Raw genomic sequence first — 13,248 nt, forward strand, 5'->3', positions numbered from 1 at the left:
AAATGTTTGTCCATGGTTCATCTCCGGTTCTTGCTTGGCACTAAGTCCTCACGGATAGTCTCTACATATATCTGTGGTGGTGACGGGTGGGTGCGGGTATGTGGGAAAACCTAGATGAAAGCAGAGCTTTTTATCTGAAAACAGTAAATAATAACATTTTCTAATTATGACATAGGCATTTGTGAGAAAAGGGATATAAAATGTGAAAGTACTTCAAAAATTGTTAATTTGAAAAGCCTCATTTGTATGTTTTTCCATCTTTGCTTTTTTCTCAATCTGCAGAAGAGATTTTAACTACTAATCAAAGTTTGGTCAACCTCCAGGAAAAGGCTAAAAAGGCCACAATCAGTAGAGAGGGCAAGGGGAGAAATACACAAGCCAGGGCAACTACAAAGTAGATTACCAGCTTGGCTCCACAAGCCTGATTCTATCCTGACGGGCCTCCCAGATAATGTCGTAAATAATGCAGATTATGAAAAGCACGGTCAGCCTGAAAAATTGTCACCACACACACAGAAAAAGCAATTATGTGAGGTGATGGATACGTTAAAACTTTACTGTGGTAATCATTTTGCAATATATGCAGGTCTCAAATCATTATATTGTCCACCTTAAACTTACACAATGCTATGTCAATTATGTGTCAACAAAGCTGGGGAGAAAAAAGCAAAGCAGTGTGGAAGGAATGAGATGGAGAAAAGAACAAAATGCATTATTCTTTGAGAGAGGAATGTAAAAAACTCACTAGTTTACTATGTTAAAAAAAAGATGGCACATTTATTGCTACATAAATGTTATATACATATTGTGTTTTCTGTTACAGTGACAGAAAAAATTTTGAACTTCTTGCTGCTGGTTGAAAAGGTTTATCAATAATACCTTGAATTTGACACAGGATACAAATCTGCAATAAACCAACAATGGAAACTGGAGAACAAGATGAGAAGCAATTCATCTCGGACAATTAGCTCTTACAATACTCCATAGGTACTACACGGTATGCTAGAATCCTACTATGGTCTTAAAATGCTATTGTAAATTTCTGATATTAATGAACAGGTTATGGTAAATAACCCTACATTTTTACTACCTAATATAATAAAATAAAGTAAGAAACTTTTTACTGAAAACTTTTCGATTTCAAAAATCTAGAAAGAGTAATATTTAGAATTCAAGAAATTTTCTTACAAGATTATTGTATAAAAGACTAGCTACAGTGAAAAATAAGCCAAATGTTTTTTTCTTTCTATTTTATGAAGGAAAGCTTCTGGGCATACTGCAAAGTCTAATATAGCGAAAAAGACAACAAGCTCTGAAGAAAAAAAGGCCAGGCAGTGGCGTATGTTCACTCACACATCATAAGCAACGACTTCTGTTTAGCTGATTAACACTGAAATGAAGAACAAGGCCACAGATAGAGTCTGATGTAATTGGAGAATATATGCAAATTAAAGTAACCAAAAAGTCCACTAAGTTCACAAAAGACCGATTTGTTAGGAATCATCCTGATTGGAGGATCTGAAGTCCTGTCTTAATTGTTTTTGTTCTTTCAAATTAACAGAAATCTTTGAGTTACATAGTGATTTGGGTCCTTTCTTCTGTGTGCTGACTGCCTTTGTTGATATTGGCCATAAGGAATTATTAAGCCAAGACAACCTTGTTTAGCATGTTTTTCTCTCCCAGGGCTGTTGTGGTGGAAGACAGATTTCATGGAAGTTCAAAGTGATTATGATATCTTAAAAAACAACTCTGAAGGATTAGAAACAGAGGGGTGCCTTAATGTACTGTGCTAAGATGGACCGACAAGCACTGGTTTACTGCTAATCTGGCTCATCTTCTTGGGACAGGGGCAGATGGTTTGCGGTTGATTAAATCACCCACTGAATTCCTCCCCATTGACCAGCCATCCAAGTGACAGAGAAATAAAGGCGAGGATAAGGAAACACGGGTGACCATTGCTCTTGTATTCCATTAGGTAATTAGCCTCAGAGTGCTGTGTTCATTTATCACACTACCTGCCTCGGTGACTACTGGGTTTTGTTACAGTCACCATAATCACAGCCTGAAAATCTTCTTTGTATTTTAAATCCATTTTGTGCTTACTTACAGCTAACACTTTACAAGTACTATATGTAGTACTTACTGCTTGGAAAACAAAGCAATTTCTAAGTAGATTCTTCCCTTGTAATTTACACTCTTGCTATTACAAGCTTTACTATGAAACCTAGAAGCTTGAAAAGTCTTGGTTATTATTAGAAATAAAGCAATGTTTATTTTGGGGAAAATCTAGGGGACAAAATTTCCCCCTTTAAAATCTTAGCTAGGGTATGGTCACAGATGGTCTCTGTTGATTTTTGTAAGGTAAATATGCAAAGCACATAGGGCTACATGAGGATTCTGGATTGTGACCATTAACTATTCAGATTCAGAGACCAAATATAACACCCACAAAGAGAAAATAAAAATGAATGAAAAAATGAGAGTGAGAGAAATGCTATACCAAGTAATATTTTCCTATTTCATGGAAAACACTATTCATATGGCAAAAGGATAGGAGAGGGCAAACAAAAGACTTTTCCCTTCCTTTTTAAGACACTAATAGGTATGCCGGGAATGCTAAGGGCCAATGGTTGTCACTGCTTTGTTCTGCACGTGAACAGCTTTAACGAATGCTGGCATCAGCTGAGTATAGATCAGCTTTCCACATTAACTTTTTCCCTTTATATGTAGACCTTACAGTTCCATAACAATAAATAAAATTTGTAGTTACAATGCATTTGTCAATTCAGTTTAGGCACAAGGCAACTTCCACGGTGAGTGGAGAGAACGAGACAGTCTCTGATTGTGCAGAAGCGACACACTGCTTGCAACAAAATGACATGCTGCAAACATTTCACGGGCTGACGTTCTATCTGATGAGCTTCCTATCTTCACTTCTGATGGAAGTGTTGACCAGTTGCTTTGATCGTAGGATTACATTTGAGTTTCTTGCTTCAAGTGTTTTGTTTTTTCTTCTCCCTCCTAACAGGTTTGTGTCTTCAGATAATCTGAGTTGTCCAAGTCCTTATGAGGAGAGGTCACCTTCTATCTAGCCTACTGATAACTCTGGAACTGTGGCAGGGAGAGCCAAGAGAAAGAACAGAACCAATTAGGATATCACTGTTAAAAATAAATACCTCCCCAGAAAAAAACAAATCGATATTGATATTTCTCATTTATACCAGGTTTATTCTAAATTAGCAGTCTGCTCAATGACTTATAAAAGAGTTTCAGAATTGCTTTTAAGGTGTAATTGAAATGGTGTGGTAAGATTTTTAAAGGAGATCACGTGATTACAGCAATCACAAGATACAGGATTATACGACAGCTGGGGCAATTATGCAAACTTTTATTTTGAATGGTATGCAACACTCAAGTTGGCAATACCTGAGCTCTGAGGTTCTACTCGTTCATTTCTCAGTGGAGAGACAATGTGAAAGCATCCCTTTACTGATACATCCAGTCCACCATACTGTGTTCATAGTTTATACATCTTCTCTAAGCAGCAAGTTTCTGAAGTTAGGACCATTTGGTATTTGTTTTCACACTGGTCCCTATTCCCAGTCCATTAGAAGATCCTCAATAAATGTTCAATGAGTGAATGAATTATTAAACTTTACTAGTATTAGTACAAATTTTTTACACACTTATAGTCTCAATACACATAGTTGTTAACACTGAAATTTTCCACGTTAGTCATTTTTGATGACAATAATCTTACCAAGAATCACACCTTTCACATCTTTATTAAACTAACAACAGTACTGTTTCCTAATAGAGTTATGCTCTTAGAAATGGATAACTGAGATATTCAAAGCTACTTGGCTTTATATTATGTGGTGGCAAAATCTGTGCTTTTAGGGTCAGTCACCCCAAGGCCATTTATCAGCCATTTTTGTTTTAGCAGTCATTTTCCTGCTGGCCAGTCTTTTGCTGGTTTTAATCTGTTATTTAGTTCTATAAAGAACTGAATGTTATCAGGTGAAACCAGATAACCACCTTTATGAAATTAGCAACTTTTAAAACATATGTTAAGATAATAAACACTAACTTATAAAATGTTATGGAACCAAATTCATTTACTGCATTTCTTATAATCCTGAAACTTTTTTTTTTTAAAGGATTCTTGATCTCTTTTTGACAGGTAAGAATGCTCAGGTTTAATTTTACCCTAAGTGTGGGAATTTCCTCATTCTAGAGATAAGGGTAGAGACATGAAAGCAGTAGGAGATATAGAAAAGCCATAATAGAAAAGGAAGTAAACAGGGGAAGAGATGTGAGGTAGGGAGACAGACCTGAAGGAGAAAGAGCTGGAGAGGGACCAGAAAGGAGAGTAAGAGGAAACAGGTACAACTAGAGAGAGACACAGGCTTTGTGATAAATCTGACAGCTCGATAAATCTGACAGCTCTTTTCACAGCCTGGTGGCTACCTGGGACCTGAGCATCACAAATAACCTTTCATCACTTTTCTTTAAAATGAACTGACAATTTAGAAAGTCACTTTTGCATTGAGGAACAATGGCGTGTTTTTATTTTAAAACTTTAAAGTCTATTTTCTCATGATATTCTACATTTTCCACAAAATATTAAACATAGCTTGTGTTAAGGATCTGTAAGCTAACTAGCTCTTGCTTGAAGTCTCTCTTTGATATGCATAATTAGGTTGCTGGATATTTTTTGTGGGGGAGGTGGTTTTGGTTTTCTCCAGTGTGCTAGTGTTATAATTATAAATGACAAATAATTACATTAACTTTTTTTCATTTTGTCCCCGAATGAAATCTTTAGTATTGGTCTAGTTTGATCTCAGGAAGGATACATGTAGAGGTGGTAGGAACCAAATTCTTCAGGAAAAGGTGAATTGAGTAATGTTTGTAGTTTACAAAATATGCTATCAAATTCTACACTTTCAGCCCAAAATGAGATAGGCGCAAAGCTAACCAAATGAAAGTGCACTTCATATTTTTTTGTGCTCCACACCTCCCTCCCACCCACTCAGCTTTACCTTACTGCTTTTAATATGTTGATGAAACTGGGAAAAGAACTACACCCTGCTGCAAGCAGATTATATGAATGAGGTTCCCAGAGATGTATTCCTAATCCATGCTGCCAGTTAAAGTGCTAGTGTCCCAAATATTTAATTATAATCTATATTAGTTTCTGCCACCTAAATAATAACTACAACTTAGATTATTATAGATCATGTACCTGTATATAGTTAAGAAAAAAGATGATTCACATTAACTACTTGGGCAAAAACTCCTATTACCTTTGTCATTTTGTTAAACAAAAAAATCATACAGAAGCGAATTGTGTTTACTCCATGAACAGAAAGATAAAAGAACAGCTTTTCAACATGTAAAATTCCACAGAGAAGGGCACTGTGGTTCTATCGTATGTAATACCTTTACGTTCACTAGATTCCAAAAGGTATAATTAATAGCCTTACAAGGGAAGAAAGATGCATATTACAAGCCTGCATTGTCGTTCCAAATGGAAGCAAACAGTGCCTCTTTTGTGTATAAAGATTTCATGATAAGAAGAGGTAGGTGGATTAACAAAAAACTGGTTGATGATCACAGTCAAGTATTTTTTGAGTAGAGAAATGAGGAGTATGAGCGGCAGCAAAAGTATTTGACAGATGAGTCACTGCACTATTTTCTTCTTGGATCAGAATAATACTCATGTGAGAGTGTACACATGATGATCCAGAGCAGGAGAACCCAAAATTCTTCATAAATCACAGGATACTATCACACTGAACAGTAATCTGATATTAAAGGACACTGGCTTTCTAAGTATGGTGATATCACAGAAAAGAAACTGTTGGGATTTCAAATTACATGTGACCTTTAGCATTACCATTGCACCAGAGAATTCTGTTCAAAGGTTCTAACTCAGTTTAAGATGAATCAGGTAAATTCTTGTTGTTTCTTTTCATACTCATACTTACCTGGCTGATGTTTACATATGACCCATAGGGTTGGTAGTTTCACTAAGCCCAGGATGGGTTCCTGGCAGTGTGGTTGGCGGCTCTGCCGATACGGCAGAAACTTTTTCTTCTTCCCTTCTCTTAAGGCAGGCTGCTTTGGGGTTAAGGTTCCTCTCTGAAACAGGGGAAAATAATTTTTATCATTATAGTCATTAGTTATGAATCAGGGACTCTTAGGTCTTAAACTGAACAAATTGCTCTTCTATTTTCTTTCTGTGGATATTACCTCTCTGCAACTTCATTTCCACACTGAATAACATCACACAAAGGCAACAACGATGTGCTCCCACAAACGCCCGGATTACATGAACCTCCAGGCTTAAGCTTTTTAGTATTTGGTGTTTTCTCCTTTTCTACTTATGCTTTAGTCTTCAAGTGTTTGATTTCATCTACATCAACCTCCAAAGGCAGTTCTTTTATTGCTTCAAACATTTTGGCAAGTGCTGATGTTAGTCTACAAAGTCTCCTCACTATCCTGCTAAGACATGGTACATGGGATTGATATAGATGCTGACATTCTCCATGTACCTGGAGAGAGACATCTGTGCTTTACCTAGACTTTTATCAGTTCAGAAAATGATGAAATAGGTACCCTCAGCCAATCTTCTATAAAAAATGTGCCAACTCCTCTAGGGAAAGAGGTAGCTGGTACATATCTCGTGCATATATATATATATATATATATATATATACATATATATATATATATATATAATATGACTGGTTTTTTTCTATAGCTAGAGGTGTGATTAAAAGGGTGATAAAAACCTTCTCTACTGCTTTGTATATAAGATAGCAGAGACAACTAGATGGAACTTTTGAAGTGGGCATTTTTAAAAGTAGTGGGTCTTACTATGCAAAATAAAAGGAAAGAAAATCCATTGCACTGGAGACCTACTGGATCAAAATCCATGTGAGAATTACTTATCATGTTATATTTTCTTTTAAGCACTTTTAAGTGACTTTTAAGCACAAGATATCCAACTCATGACAGCTTCTGGTTTTTTGTTTCTGATAATAACATAAAGCGTAAGTGAAAAGTTGTTTTATATATTTTTATAAACTGACTAAAAATGTCCTAATTAATGTAATATAAAAGGATCACTTAGTCTGCAATGAAGGGGCACCTGGCTGGCTCAATGGTGGAGCATGTAACTCTAGATCTTGGGGTTATGGTTTTGAGCCCCACACTGGGTGTGGAGATCACTTAAAAGTAATCTTTGGAAGGGGGGTTGTGCCTGGTTGGTTCAGTCAGTTAAGTGTCCGACTCTTGGTTTCAGCTCAGGTCATGATCTCACTGTTTCTGAGTTTGAGCTGCATGTTGGGCTCTGGCTGACAACATGGAGCCTGCTTGTGATTCTCTCTCCCTCTCTCTATAAGCCCCCTCCCCTGCTCTCTCTCTCTCTTTCTCACTCACACACTTTCTCTCTCTCTCTCAAAATAATAAACTTAAACAAAAATCTTAGGGCATCTGGCTGGTTCAGTCGGTAGAGTATGCGACTCTTGATTTCAAAGTTGTCAGTTTGAGCCCCATGTTGGGTGTGGAGAAGACCTAAGTATATAATGTTAAAAAAAAAAAAATCTTAAAAAAACTTGTTTATAATGAAAACAGTATTTATTATGGTAAATCTAGTTTACTGACTGTTACTCATACGTAATGATAAAATTTCATCTTAGAGTTCTCACTTTCTCAGCTCCTGCATTTAGGAAAAGACATGAAGCCTATAAAATGAGGAAGATCAATGAAGAAAGAAAGGTACACACTTATCAGGATAAGTAGTAGAATAAAAAGGCATGTTCATCATTATGTAAAAATATCAGGAACTGCTTTCTTAACAAGTAATTGTGCACCTCTAACTAATAAGAATAGTTTTTAAAAAAATTTTTTAACATTTATTTATTTTTGAGAGACAGAGACAGAGCACAAACAGGGGAGGGGCAGCGAGGGAAACAAAGAATATAAAGCAGGATCCAGGCTCTGAGCTGTCAGCACAGAGTCCAATGCAGGGCTCGAACTCACAAACAGTGAGATCATGTACTGAGCCAAAGCCAGATGCTTAACAAACGAAGCCACTCAGGCACCCCAAGATTTTTGTTTTTTATTAAGTGTCACATCCCTTTACTGGGCAGGCAGCAGTCTAATGACTAAAGAGACCAAAAAGAGGGCATAAATTAACATGTTAAATCCAAAGAGGAGAAAGCGAGAACTGAAAGTTTTCCAATTGAAACAGGTTCACATTTTTCTCATAAGAAGGCTCACATTGCTCTTACAATAAAACATTGCTGTTAGCTAACTATGACCTTGTGTCACATGAGGATCTAGCAGGCATGATCAGAATAGCTAGAAAGGACCAGAAGCAAAAACTCAAGTTAGGCAAGATCCTGTAAGCCAGTTAGTCAAAGAACACTAAAGGCTGGAAGAACCAAGAAAATACTACAGTAAGCTCTAGAAAATGTGAAGTTTGATCCAAAAAAGGCAAATGCTAGTGTTTTTTAATACTTTCTGGTATGTGAGAGCAGCCCATAGCAAATATATTAAGTAGCCAGAAGGCCTGATGTACAGGTGAGTAGAAGAAAGACATTACCTGCAGGGCATGAGAAGTGATGGTCTCTCTCACATTTCATTAATTATAAGAGAGCCAACCTACCCAAAGCTCAAATTTTGGCTAACTCCATAGTCACTTCTTACATTATTATGACTAAGTAAATATTTCTTATAATAACTATGTGGACAAACACACAAGTCAAGAATTTTACATTGTTTCCTTGCTCATATGACTTTTTGCTTTTCCTCTAGTTAATAGTTGCCTTGCTTTTGATTTGCTAGTAATACTAATTTTGTCCTCATACCCATGCTCCAACAGATCTAACAAATGCCTGTCAACATTTTTTTTTATCTTAAAACCTCAAAGACACCATCGTATCATCTATTAATTCCATCTTCTTTCCCTGGAAAACTTTCTTCTGCAGTTAACCATCTTCTATTTTCAATGTGGACTAATAGGCACCTTGATTTTCTAGGCCTAGCAGATCTTGTCATGAGATTTCCTTTTGATGCTCACTTGTGCTGGAATCTTTGTTTCCTGGCTCCCATGCCTTTGTCTTTATTGGTTACCTACAGCATAGGTTCCAGAAGCTTTCTGAGAACATGCACATGGGAGGTAAAATTTTAAAGCCTTTGCATATCTGAAATATCTTTATTCTGTTCTTCACTCTTTGGTTAATGGTTTGACTACACACAGAATTCTAGATTGAAAATTATTTCTCTTCAGAGAAATACACTGCTACACTATCTCCTGTAACCCAGCATTATTTGTCCAGAATTCTGTTAATATTTTGACTCACAGGGATACAACTTTTCCATAGCAGACAGACCTGCAGTTAATCTTCCTGTTTTCAGGTAATGCTTGACTTCTGCCTTTTCCAAAGAATAGAGCCTTTCAGGGGCTAGGAGCTTTGTGGAACAAAATTATCTGCTTCTTGTTGGTATATCCCTCCCTGCTCCACTTAATTTCTTCCTTCTAAATAAGTTAATTACCACTACTTTGTCTACTTTCCATCATATATACATATTTTGCTCTCTCATTTGCTATGCTTTCTTCTCTCCCATTTATCCTTGTGGACTAATTTTATTTTTATTCATTTCAGGGGAGATTTAGTAAGGAGTATTACCAATGAATATGCTAAGACTATGAATATGCTATTATCAAATCATTTCAACTAAATTAAAATATCCTGAGGGGAGGGTCTGGAAATTTGGGAAAAGGAAAAGCTTCAGGTGATTCTGGGACCAGTCAGATTTGGGAACCACTGTCCTTGCTCACTTATCTTCAAACTTCCTAAGACACCAGGAAACTAAAATCCTAATAGTTCTATTGTCCACAAATTATCACTGGAAGGGAAGTAAGCTGACTGAGTAGACCTGTGAAAGAATCTGAGGAGGAAATGTCTGACCATTAATCTAATCATTAGTAAAGCTGAAAGTACAAACTTGAAAGTAATATGTAAAATCTATTGATCAGCAAAATTGTAATGTTAACATTATACTGGTCATAATGGAAAGGCCTAAATTGGCAATGGCAGGGACCAGATGGAATTTGGTATGTGAGGTACCAAGGCAAAAAAAATGCTTTGACAAAATCTGAGGCTTGGAAGGGAAGCCACTCCTCCTGCTCTTCTCCAGAATACACTGCTGATTGCCCTCCTGATATATATAGCCACTTGTCCAGGGAAGACAGGTTGTAGATAGCCAGATACAGTCTTGAAGCACTATCCCAAGGCAGAAGGTGAGCACAAGACTTCAGAGAATGTCCAAAGTAGTCATGTAAACAAAATGTGTACCTTTCTAGAAATTGCTGGGCCCAGTGACCAGTGGGTGAAACCCTTGCAGGGATAAAGAGGCTGCCAAAAATAAACAGGTTACCAAAATAACTCACAACTGCTAGAGATAAAGTCCAGAGAAGGACAGTGGCTATACTAAACTCTAAAGGTGCTGCCATAGCAAAGCGCAGGTATATGGGCTGCATGAAGGGTTCTAAATCCTGTTTGACAGACAGCCATCAGAGTGCCTTTCAAGAAGGAGCCTGCATGGATCCCAAGGCTTTTACATTAAAGCTGTAAAATAAAAGCTCTGGGCTCTGAAGCCCAGAGTGTAAGAGTGGGAGGAAGGTGGTAGGCTTTTATGAATAGGAAAGTTGCCCCTAATGAGGTTATATTTCAGTGTATTTTAATGTTTATTTATTTTTGAGAGAGAGTAGGGAAGGGGCAGAAAGAGAGAGAGAGCATGAGCAGGTGAGGGGCAGAAAGAGAGGGAGACACAGAATCTGAAGCAGGCTGCAGGCTCCAGGCTGTCAGCACAGAACCTGACATGGGGCCTGAACCCACGAACCGCGAGATCATGACCTGAGCTGAAGTCGGAAGCTAACCGACTGAGCCGCCCAAGTGCCCCTATATTTCAGTGTATTTTAAATTCTGTTCAAACTCTAATCAGTCAGTGGTTCCCTATAAAGAGCTTTCCAGAACTGTGGAAGAAAGTCAGTACCCATTAACAGTGACCAGAAAGTTATAACGCAGTTGGATGAGCCTAGATGTTACATCTTGTTTCAGACTCAGCTTTCCTGTCCTAGCTACTTGTATGGAACCACTACAAAGTCAAATCTTGCAAGTGAATGAATAAGATCCCCCCAGGCATGGTGGAGTTTATAACTTTTCCAAACACAGAGGTATTTCTCATTGATGACTTAGGTCTGAGAGTAGGAACCTCTGATCTTAAACAAAAAGCTAAGAATATTCTGTATTCTAGCTCTAATAAACAGTGGGAAGGAAAGGTACTATACAGGAGTAAGTTTTGGCACCACTGCTGTCCAGACAGTCCAGGTGGTAGGAATGGTCTTGACAGTAAATGGCTGGGTAGAGTCAGGGTAGAAAATATCCTGGGTCTGCAGAGCAGCAGGATGGATGTACTGGGATCACTAAACACGGGTGCTTCACTGCCTTCAGAGTGAGACAAAAGGTGTCAGACACATTAAAACCAAACCAAACAAACACAAAAAAAACTTTGATAAAGTGACAGGAGATATTGAAGGCTCAAGAAACCACTGATCCTGCTACAGATGAGCAGGCAACAATCAGACTGTCTTTATGAACATCCCAAGGGAGTTCATACATTTTTGAAAATCAGGTTTCATTAACATTTACCCTTTACACATATTCCAAAGGCCTTATTAGGAGCAAGTATCTGGTTTTAATGGTAGATTGGTTATGCATGAAATAATCTACTCATCATTCTTATTAAATATACTGGAGGGAAGTGGATGGATCAGTTAATTACTAAGTTTTTCTGCAAGTGCGTTCAAGTTCTCCAACTCTGGTTTCCTCAGAAATAGTATTCTTTCTGTGACCAAATGCTGAGGGTCATCCACAATTATAGCTGTCAAGTGTATGTCCTACTCCTATTCTTTTTCCTTTTCCAACTTTCTTTAAATAAAACCCTACATAAATATCCAGTACATCAGAAAGATAGAGTTGCTCTTAATGAAGAGAGGTTAGAGGTAGGGTCTAGAACCCAACGCCACACCTATAATTCTTTGTAAAAAGACTTAGGACAAAACATTCATAACTCTGGATAAGAAGACAAATAGGTATATGAAAAATATCAAGCTCAATGGTAAAACCTTTCAAGGGCAGGAAGCTCATATTAATCGGTAACCTAGGATCTAGCATATAGGTGACTGGGACAGAAGAGGTGAACAATAAATGCTTGTTCAAAAAATGAAGTTTGAAAGCTTCTTCAAGATTCCATCAAATTTCCTGAAAGATAAAACCGTTGGGGCAGTTGTCTGAGCCAGCAGTGGATGAGCCAGGATAAACCATACATGTGTCTCTTAGAGACACTCAAACATGTCAGGGCATATTAGGCCAAGAAGTTCATGGCATTCCTGATCAGGGATCAACAAAAAAACCTTGAGACCTTTTTGACTTGGGTATATAGGACATTCATATTAAGTAAAGCCAGGAGGGGCCATGATCAAGCATTCTATTGATCAGCAGGGCCATTATAATAAATGGCCCAGGGTAAAGCAGGCAAGAAATATAGTACAGAGAATGGGGAAGACAGAGAGCAGCAGGGAAGGAAGCAGGTCTAGGCAGGTAAATTTAACAGTGTGGAAGACCAGATTCAGTAAGAACAAGGACAAAGGGGCAGAAAGCACTAATGCTGAGCAGTGAGCAGAGGCTGGCTATTCCCTGCAACATTTGTAAGACTGCACTCTACTGGTTTGTGGGAAGCATTGAGCATACAGATATTGACCACTACTGTGAGATGGAGGTGGAAGAACTACAGAGAAAACGTGATCCAGATGATGCAGTGGCAGAAGTACTAGTTGAATTCATAGACAACTTCCTAAGCAGAAGAGAAAGTGGAAAAAGAAATGTCTGCCTACCTAAGGCAGAATAGTTATGCATCTCTGCTGAACCTACTTACCTCTGACTTGCTGTTCTAGACTAAGGATGACTGCCACGGCCTGATGAAGAATAAGGAGTTTTGTTTGGGGTTTTTCACTCTTTAAATGGAGCTGACACATTCGACCAAGCTCTTTGAATGCCTCATTAATATCCCGCACACGTAAACGTTCTCTGGCATTGTTAGCCATCCGCCTTTCCTTCTCCCTTTCTATCTTCTGTTCTGGGTTCAAATCCTCATCTTCATTAGTACTGCTAG

The 13,248-nt window shown here is 37.8% G+C and overlaps 1 protein-coding gene across 1 annotated transcript in view; it reads right to left on the reverse strand.

Annotated features, from left to right (window-relative positions):
* Positions 1-757: 757 nt before the first annotated feature.
* Positions 758-13,248, reverse strand: part of TCF12 (transcription factor 12) — a 379,017-nt gene continuing 366,526 nt past the window's right edge. The window contains 3 exon segments of the mRNA XM_045059253.1: positions 758-3,111; positions 5,991-6,144; positions 13,012-13,244. Of these exon segments, the coding sequence (XP_044915188.1) occupies positions 6,002-6,144; positions 13,012-13,244 (376 nt within the window). The 3' untranslated portion in view covers positions 758-3,111; positions 5,991-6,001.

The sequence above is a fragment of the Felis catus genome, chromosome B3 (genome assembly GCF_018350175.1).
Source record: "Felis catus isolate Fca126 chromosome B3, F.catus_Fca126_mat1.0, whole genome shotgun sequence".
NCBI lineage: Eukaryota > Metazoa > Chordata > Mammalia > Carnivora > Felidae > Felis > Felis catus.